Here is a 9,938-nt window from a genome sequence, read left to right on the forward strand (position 1 = left end):
TTCACCGGTGCAAAAAGTCTCCCCCGTGCCGGGAGAAGAGGCGACACTCCAGACCAAGCATTCCATCATTGTTATGGGGAGCGTGAGATAAGTGATCAGTATTTGCTGGGCTGCAATGGGGCTATCGGGAGTGTTGTGTTAAGTGCTTAGCACCCCCCGCACCCCCACCCCCCAACACCACGTGGTCGATACGGTCAGTTATTTCAAAATAGAGAAAAGATAAAAAGATAAAATGCTAAACAACATTTATTTTAGCAATATAAGTTGATTCTCATCAAAATTCTTATCAACTGGATATTACATAAATCTCCTAATATATTATGTGAAAACAAATGTTGTGCACACAGACTTTACGTTGCCAAAAGTTGATGCCGTTGAAACCACACAATTTCCATTTCAGGTTACAGAAAACAAAATGACTCATAGAATTATGATTTGAACTTTGCACTATTACAATATGGACTTATTGTTCATCAGATTTCAGTTTTAATGTCAGTTAATTCTCGTAATATTAATATTTTTCTCTTGGAAGATTCCAATGTATGACTTCTGGAAATTTCTCATGGTTGGGAAACATTGCTTGAGGAGACATGGTCGGATGCCTTCTCCAAGTCAACAAAACACACATTGACTGCTTGGCCTGGTTGGGTCTATAAGTCAAATCTTCATGCCAAGCTTTGCTTTCTGTGGAAGAAACAATGTGTAGATTTATTTTACAGGGATATAAATTTGGTGCAAATTATCTCTAAATTCCTGATGTACCTTCAGCGAAAAATTTACATTTGAGTAGTTTTTTAAGGGTTTAAAATATGTCCGTCTCTCGCTCTCTCTCATTTTCTGAACCGCTTTATCCTCATTAGGGTCATGGGGGGTGTTGGAGCCAATCCCAGCTGTCCTCAGGCCAGAGGTGGGGGACACCCTGAATCGGTGGCCAGCCGATCGCAGGGCACAAGGAGACGGACAACCACGCACCCTCACACCCATACCTAGAAGTAATTTAGAGTGTCCAATCAGCCTACCATGCATGTTTTTGGAATGGGGGAGGAAACCGGAGTACCCGGAGGAATCCCACGCAGGCCCGGGGAGAACATGCAAACTCCACACAGATGGACATGACCTGAATTTGAACCCAGGACCCCAGAGCTGTGAGGCCAACGCGCTAACAATTCACACAACCGAGCTGCCCTATATGTCTACTTACAATTCCTGTTGCATGTTTGGGTTTGACACTGTAGGAAGCCCGCTCTTTGGCTTGTCGGAAACACTCCTCAGCTACTTTTAACCTGGCAAAAAATGTACACTTGTTATATTGCAAATGATCAAGAATACACTTACCCTGTAGAATAAATATAATTGGGATATGAACACTTTTGACATAATTCATTCATTCAACATTTTTGAGGAAACAACCATAACAAGAAATTATGCAATTTTTTACCTCTCCTTAAGAATGGCTTTGTTTTCTTTCTTCCACAAATCCTTGAAGTCAGAGGAAAACTCATACCAGATAGAGAAAATAGTGTTCGGTGAAACCTCTTTTTCCCCTGCCTTTGCTTTCACCAAGTAGAACACTGTGACCTCTAGAAATCTGAAATGAACAACATTTGAAATTCATATTTTTATCATCTTTTCTTTTTGTAGGAGTTATCTTCTGAACCGCTTATCCTCATTAGGGTCATGGAAGGTGCTGGAGCCTATCCCAGCTGACTCCAGGCCAGAGGCGGGGAAACCCTGAATCGGTAGCCAGCCGATCGCAGGGGACAAGGAGATGGACAACCTGTAGGAGTTATGTGCAAATTACTATCACTTGTCAGTCATTTGATACATTTAGTAGAAGCTTTGTGTGAATTTGAACGCATTGTAGCTTTAGACAAAGCTACAATCATTTCATTTCTTGCCACCAATGAAAGATGTTTAGTTTTTTCAAAAGAAGATGTGCGAGGCTTCTTGGAGCACTTCTGGCTTCCTTTTTGAGTATAGTGATGAGATTGTGAACACGTTTTGAAAACTCTGATACCCCAAGTGTGTAATGCACCCTTCCCTTTAGAGTTGAGACGCCCATGTAATCAGGCCTTCCAAAGGTAATATAAATGGACAAAAGAAAAGACAGGGCAGAACACTATTGGGGAATTGGGACAGGCGGTCCTCTACGTCAGTCCTCCTTGCAAGTGAAAATCCCAAAGGGTGTCTTTCTTTCTTTATGCATGCTTTTGTGAATGTCTAATTGCAATTCTGACACTTGTATTCAACAGAAGCAAACATTTTTATCTTAGCCTTTCTACCGTAACTAGCTGCTCACGAACTCGACCTTCCCTCTCCCACTTATGGCTTAATCTTGTGCTTGTTTTTGTTTCATTTATCTGGCTATCCCAGGGGTCAGCAACCCAAAATGTTGAAAGAGCCATATTGACCAAAATAAAATTAAAAACAAATATATTTGGAGCCGCAAAAAAATGAAAAGCTTTATAATAATGGCAACACATACTGCATCTACTGTATTTTCACACCTATAGGGTGCACTTAAAAGTACAAACTTTTCTCCAAAATTGACGCTGCGCCCAATCAGCCGGTGTATGTATGTCTCATCTCATCTCATTTTTTGAACCGCTTTATCCTCATTAGGGTCGCCGAGGGTGCTGGAGCCTATCCCAGCTGACTGCAGCCCAGAGGCGGGGGACACCCTGGCCAGCCGATCGTAGTGCAAAAAGAGACGGACAACCATGCATACCTAGGGGCAATTTGTATTGTAATAAATTCAAAATTATGTTACCCTGACTGCTTGCCTGACAGGTTAATATTTTTGCCAACACGCTCTTAGGTCCTTCTGTCAACTCAGCAGACGTTCGTGTTCTCGTGGTCACATGAAACATATGTGATCCCGGGGCGGTGCAGTGGTGCGAGTGCTTAGCACGTCGGCCTCACAGCTCAGGGGTCCTGGGTTCAAATCCAGGTCATGTACATTTGTGTGGAGTTTGCATGTTCTCCCCGGGGCCTGCGTGGGTTTCCTCCCAAATGGGGATACTGCGGTTCAGAAAATGAGATGAGATGAGAGAAATGTGTTACTGTGAAGGGAAAATCTTAAGAAAAATCATCAGGGGTATTTTTAAAATACTGTATGAATCAAGGGTCAATATCAGAAGTCAATTTGCCTGTCTTTGTAAATACAAAATATCAAATTATTCAATTTGAAAATAGAAATAAGTCTATCTTGATGAGAACCTGATGCTTTCTAATTACAGAAATTACAATTTTCTTACTAGAAGTTTAAGATGTTGTGGCAGCCATATTGCTTCTAATGTCAAAATATCTCAATTCTTTTGATGGTTCATATTACTCCAATAGTTGTCACTTTCAAAGAAGAAATCAAAGGGAAATTTTGTTTTATTTCAAAATCAAGGCTACTCGAGTCTGGCCAGTCTGAGCACGTTTAACTAGGTTTAGACGGCAGCACCCTAGGTGAGATGGGTGCGCCTAGACCTAGGTAAGATGGCCGTGCCCCTAGCGAGCAGTGACGGGAAAGTATTTTTTTTCACGTTTTATGCGAGATACGTACGTTTTTTTTCTTGAATTTCATCCATAGATGTAAAAATAAATGTTGCTTAGCGTTTTATCTGTTTATCCTTTCTCTATTTTGAAATGAATTACCAAATCGGCTGCATTGTCTTGCGTCATGCCGTCACGGCGCCATTGCGTCATCACGTCACGGTGCCCTTGTGTCATGACGTCATCGTGTCATGGCGTCGTCAACTTGCAGTTTCGTGCATGTCGTGTTTTTATAAGCATATAAGCCGTACCCTTGATTCAGTCATCATTTTTTTTTGTCTGACAAAACGGCTTATATGTGAGTATGATCGAGAGCTGTATTTAAAATTCAACAAGAGAGGAGTGTGTGTTTTAATTTTTTTTTACCATTACATTCTTTTGGATTGGATTGCTCGCTTGAGGAGAATTTAGATTAACCCTGTCAATACACAACCACCATTGACTACAGCGTTTGAGTTGAAATAATTTCGTTCCAACAGTCCACTACTGAATAAAACATTTCAATTGAAATCATTTTCTTTCAACAGTCCACTATCCAGCTTGATATAAACAGACAATCTGCGTTATACCTTGATTTATTGACATTAAACAAAGTTAGTTGATTTTTCTTCAAGATAGCTGCACGACACAACAGTTACTTACTAACTTCCTATTGGAAATACATTGCTAAGATGGCCTTTCCTCCGACGATTATTTTGGGATACAAATATCCAACGAAGAAAGATGAAATTGAAGACTTTTGTAAGAAATGGGCCAAGAGCACAAAGAGTTCAAACCCCAAACGGCCTGCAATTTGAACGCTTAATGTAAGATTTTGCGAGGATATGGAAGTTAGAATTAAGGACTACAAACCAGAAGATAAGAGCGATAAAAGACTGAAATGAGAAATAAAGAATTATAATTTTACAGTTGTTTAAAAGGGAATGGGAGATTTTACATACAATGAAGTTACGAAACGATGAAAACCACAGGAAGAGATTAAGCTAAGACAAAAACAAGAACCATGGGAAGCTTAATGTTCGGTGTTCAGATGTGGTGCCATCAGGTCTATATCCTTTCATCACCAGTAATGTAAAAATTTCAGGGGATGTGGACTTAGAAGCAATGTTCCCTCTAATTTTTCGTTGATCTGAGCAAAAAGTCAACCTCCCTGAGCGCACTGAGTACCAGTGTGAGCGACATCATCGGTACTCGGATGATTCGCCTAAAGACGTTTCGCCGACGGACGTTTGACAGACGGGCAGGTCGCCGAATGGACGTTCCGCCGAACGTTCATTCGGCCGAACGGAGGTTTCGCCGAAACGGGATCCGCGCACTCGCCCCGCCCCCGGATCGTGTATGTACAAGTTTTTCAACCTCAGCCCGCGGGCGATATACGGCCCGTTAGGATTTTTAATCCGGCCCGCCGCCGGTGTTGTCCAAATTATAGTAAAAATCAATGTTAGTCTACCATCAATGGCTGCCCGGGAATAAGCACTCTTGGGCGGGCAGATGTAGCAGAACCGAGCCGTAAAATGACAGCAATCGGGTCAAATCCATCCTAAAACAGCATTTAATGATTAAATACAAATACTGGAGCTCTTTGGACATTAGAACCGAGCCCAGGGAAGTGAATTCCTCGGTAAAATGTTGTGATGATATCGCGATGGAGGCAAAAAAACGTCTATATACGTCCATTCGCCAAACGGCTCAAAATGCTCTCAAATTCGGTCAAATCCAGCCGAAAACAGCGTTTAATGATTAAATACAAATACTGGAGCTGTTTGGACATTAGAGCCGAGCCCAGGGAAGTGAATTCCTCGGTAAAATGTCGCGATGATGTCGCGATGGAGGCAAAAAAATGTCCATATACGTCTATTCGCCAAACGGCTCAAAATGCTCTCAAATTCGGTCAAATCCAGCTGAAAACAGCGTTTAATGATTAAATACAAATACTAGTATTTGTATTTAATCATTAAACGCTGTTTGAATGAATGTTCATTCGGAGACCTGTCCGTCTGTCAAACGTCCGTCGGCGAAACGTCTTTAGGCGAATCATCCGGTCACGACATCATCATTGCTCGCTATGGGCACACCAGTATCACACCTGCCACAAGCAGGTGCATGTCAATGTTCCCTCTAATTTTTCATGTAAAACATGCTGTAAAACACGAAAAACATAAGTGGACAGAACTACTGCCACTGGCTGCCGCTTAAACGGCGCCATCATGAAGAAAGGGGTAAAAAAAAAAAAACGTTTTTTTTTTTTACTGCGCGCCATAGGATTGCTGCTGCGCAGAGAAGACGAGAGTAATGCGCAATTGCGCACGCGCGCAGCTTAGAGGGAACAGTGCTTAGAAGTCATTCTCCTTTGACACTGGCAGAAAGGGTGCCAATTCCACCACAATACTGCAGCACCAACAGAAGACACCCAAAGCCAAAAAAGTCAAATGTGCTGATTTGTTATGCTGAAAGAGATCAAGCGCTCAAATAAATGACAAAGCAATCGGGTTATCTGGTCAACCTAAAATAACAAAATGGAAGCAAAGAGAAAGAAAATACTACTATCCAAGATCTTGAGAATGAGATAGATGATGCAACTCAGAAATATGTGCCGGACAAAGTGCGAGAAGAGAAATACATATTAACCAAGGTAGCATCAGGAACAAGGTGAAGTAATTCAGTGGGAGCAGAAAAGAAAGAAGTGTTGGGAGGTTGTCTTACATTTGCGCAACAGGCAGGGAAGGTAAACAATATGATCTCAGATACAGACCTGGCATTCACCCTCCAGATATGTATACCGATTCAGCTAATCAATTTCCAATATTAATAAAAGGGGCCCAGGGACAGTACCTATCATGGACAGGCTTGGACCTTGAGGGATTTGTGGCGCAGCTTCCTATTATTCATGAAGAGGCCAGCAAGTGGATAAGGGTGTTTGAAGAAGGGACAGTGGGCAAAATACTGGCAGTAGGCAACATCAAAGTAGTGTGAGCAAGAGTTCTCGTAATACTAACAATGGAAAATGTCCTTTACCTGAGCGGACATCATTGGATGCGTAACCCAGAGGCGGATGGAGTTGAGTTCAATCCATACCGTAGAGACTTGACTTAAGGAGGGAATATCCAATTAAGATTGATCACAAGGCCCCGTGTCAGATTCTGGTGGAGGTGTGTGCGTGTTTTCACCTCCCCTAATAGCCAGCTGTTTTGTGTTAATTTGATTAGCCCTGGGAGGTATATAATGAGAATGTTTGGTGACGTCTGGTGTGGGAGTATTATTACTCTTACCTCGTGTGTCTCGTACCAGTAAGTCATGTTTTGTTTTTTGTTGGTGTGCATCCTCCTCCTGTTTATTTTCTCACTTGGCTATTCAACCTTTGTTATTAAAAGAACCTACATTTTTGCACCAGCAATTCTCCCCATCCTTTTCCTGCATCCTGGGTTCAACTTTGCCTCCAACGACAGCCAAACGTCAGAATATTCCCACCAATCAACGAACCCAGTGATACACCAGGTATCTCCGAACCTAGTAATCCAAGCCCCAAGTTATCTTTTTGATTTGTCGCCTGCCTTCAACTCGCCGCCTGCCTACCCGCCCACGCATCTTCCACGTCATCCCCCCACGGGACATTCATCGCTGCCCGAGCCTTCCTCTACGAGGAAACACTTTTCTTTTGAATGCGACTCGAACTCAGATTTGTTTAATTACGAGGATGGCCCGGAACTCGTTAATCTTTTGGGCGAATGGGCCTTCCTCTCTCCCACCAATACTACTCGGCAGGCGAGGCGGAATGGAGCTCCCTTGAACCGTCCCCATGTCACGGACTCTCGGCCATTGACAGCTGAGGAGACATTTTGCTCCTTGTCGACGGGAATACAATGGCGTGCCCCTCACCGGGATGCTGGGCGGATGGCGTTCCAGCTGCCAGCAAGGCCACGACATCCGCCCAGAGGTGGTGGGAGAGGAGGCGGGATGGAGAGAGCTCCGACGGCCGCGCTGGGCTTTATGACGTAGGCCGTTTTGAAACGTGGCATTACGATGGCCATTTTGAGACAAGGCAGGATGACGGGTGTCTGTTCAAGACGGAGCTGGATGACAACAGCCATTACCTGTCATGCCGTGATCACGACAGCCATCTTGAGGCGGAGATTCTCCTGGCGGGGGCCAAGACGGCGGCAAGAACCTGGAGGCCGGGGGCGACCATCCTTTTGGCGGCGCCAAGACGGCGGCGAGAACCTGGAGGCCGGGGGCGACCATCCTTTTGGCGGCGCCAAGACGGCGGCGAGAACCTGGAGGCTGTGGGTGGCCATCCGTCTGGCGGGGCCCAAAACGGCGGCGTGAACTTGGGAGCCGTGGACAACGGCGCACGCTTGGAGGCCATGGACGACGGCGCACGCTTGGAGGCCGTGGACGACGGCGCACGGTTGGAGGCCGTGGACGACGGCGCACGGTTGGAGGCTGTGGACGACGGCGAATGCTTGGAGGCCGTAGGCGACTGCGCACGCTTGGAGGCCGCCGACGGCGAAAGCCTGAAGGCTGAGGGTGAAGACGACGGTACTTCCAGCAGTATCACCTCAGGCTTACGTGAGTCACTCCGCTTCCTCATGCTAACCTCCACATTGACTATCCAGAGCAAGATGCACCGCTACTGCCTGGCGGACCTTACTGGACGACCCCCGATAGATCCGTTTGCCGCTTCTTTGGGGGCTGGCCGGGTCGACCACCCAACTGGGGATTTGTTTTTTTTTCATGTTTCGGACGGCACGCTTGCCCTCCTCCGGGCCTCCTGCCTCGCTCCCATTTGTATTCGTTGTTGGAGTTTTGGGATTTTGTGACGCCTGGGATTCGTCCCTCAATCGGAGTTCACCCAACCAGTCTACATGTGCTTTGTGGATTCGGAGAAAGCGTTCGACCGAATATCTAGGTGCAGCCGTGCATTGAGGGGTTCCGGTTTGGTGGCCTCAGTATTGCATCCCTGCTTTTTGCAGATAATGTGGTTCTGTTGGCTTCTTCAGGCCTTGATCTCCAACTCTCAGTGGAATGATTTGCAACCGAGTGTGAAGTGGACGGGATGAGAACCTACAAATCTGAGACCATGGTCCTCAGTGGGAAAAAGGTGGTATGCCCTACGACTGGGGAGAAAAGAGCGTTTTCAGTGCACGGAAGACAATCCTTCTTCTTTTCTGGGCAGGTGGAATTATATTTGCCATAAAAATGAATTATTGAAATATAGGCATAAATGCAGATTGAGTGCAAATCTATACATATTACTATTTCTTAGAATGTGTTTGTGTGCGCATTAGTGTATTCGTCCGTTACATCGGACAAAATGGAGACAACACCAAAGATCCGATTTGAATGCGGTTTTGAACAAACAATTGCAAATGTATGGCTCTTGGGTGTTACCATGCTCTATTTTTGAATTTGGGCCGTTTTTTCCAAAAATCGATGATTTCTGAGAATTCTGTGTGTACTCAGCAGAGCAGGGAACATTGTCGGGGACCCATACCACCCTGGTCACAACCTGTTCCAGCTGCTGCCCTCTGGGAGACGCTACAGGTCTCACAAAGCACGGACAAATATGCTTAAGGACAGTTTTTTTCCACAGCCATGAGGACTCTGAACTTGCGGTAGCACGACACACAATCCCTTCTGTGTAATAACTTCGGGGTTAGGTAACATGAAGGACGTTGGGCAGTGATCTGCCTCCTGTTGGCTGACTGAAGGTAAGTGAGGAGACAGCGAGGAGGTAAGTGATCCGTTGTTTGCTGGCATCTGCGAGGCAAACTTTTTTTCTGCAGTCACCGGGATTTGGTTGCGCTCGGGGGAGATGCGATGTATCCATCACGTCAGATTGCCAACGAGTCTGAAATGAACCACCGGGATAGTAATAATATTTTAGATTAGGCAATTTAGGCATTTTTTTAGTATTTAGCTTATCAGGATGTGATTCTTATATTTTTACATTACTTATTTTGGCCTTTTGCCGGGAAAGCGCACTTTGTGGAATAGCACCACCAATTTCGTCATACGCAGCTGGGTATGACGACAATTAGACTTTTGACGAGTCAATGATGATGACAAAGCCTATGTGTGGTTAGTTAGTTAGTTAGTTAGTTAGTTGAACAAACAATTGCAAATGTACAGCTTTATTTTTGAATTAGGGCCCCATTTTTTTCCCCAAAAATTGATTTTTTGCGAAGAGGAGAAATGGGAAGCGTTCATCAATTGCATCGCAGACGTGCCCAAGGGACGGACTAACCTCTTACTGTGGTAAATCCGACTATAGAAAAACAAATTAAAAAGATTCCAGTAAATTAGGACCTAAGAAAATCAATGTCAATATTTAGAAATGACAAATCTGCTTACCTTTGACGTAGGCGCCTTTTGCCCGCCCCCTCAACAGAAGCCAC

The 9,938-nt window shown here is 44.7% G+C and overlaps 2 protein-coding genes across 5 annotated transcripts in view; one reads left to right on the forward strand and one right to left on the reverse strand.

The window, feature by feature from the left end:
* Positions 1-228: 228 nt before the first annotated feature.
* The window catches only part of fmn2b (formin 2b), a 71,650-nt gene continuing 61,940 nt past the window's right edge, over positions 229-9,938 (reverse strand). For 3 of the 4 annotated variants that reach the window (XM_077626021.1, XM_077626019.1, XM_077626023.1), the window contains 3 exons: positions 1,439-1,588; positions 1,202-1,283; positions 229-684 (listed from right to left, as the gene is read on the reverse strand). In XM_077626021.1, the coding sequence (XP_077482147.1) occupies positions 658-684; positions 1,202-1,283; positions 1,439-1,588 (259 nt within the window). In that variant the 3' untranslated portion in view covers positions 229-657. Of the gene's footprint in view, positions 685-1,201; positions 1,284-1,438; positions 1,778-9,938 lie in introns of those variants that run through there. The other variant, XM_077626022.1, reaches the window with a different exon arrangement.
* LOC144093112 (uncharacterized) overlaps positions 6,764-9,938 on the forward strand; it is a 7,394-nt gene continuing 4,219 nt past the window's right edge. Inside the window, exon 1 of the mRNA XM_077626425.1 lies at positions 6,764-8,109. Coding sequence (XP_077482551.1) covers positions 7,404-8,109 — 706 coding nt within the window. The 5' untranslated portion in view covers positions 6,764-7,403. The remainder of the gene's footprint in view (positions 8,110-9,938) is intronic.

Source organism: Stigmatopora argus, chromosome 18 (genome assembly GCF_051989625.1).
Source record: "Stigmatopora argus isolate UIUO_Sarg chromosome 18, RoL_Sarg_1.0, whole genome shotgun sequence".
Classification (NCBI taxonomy): Eukaryota; Metazoa; Chordata; class Actinopteri; order Syngnathiformes; family Syngnathidae; genus Stigmatopora; species Stigmatopora argus.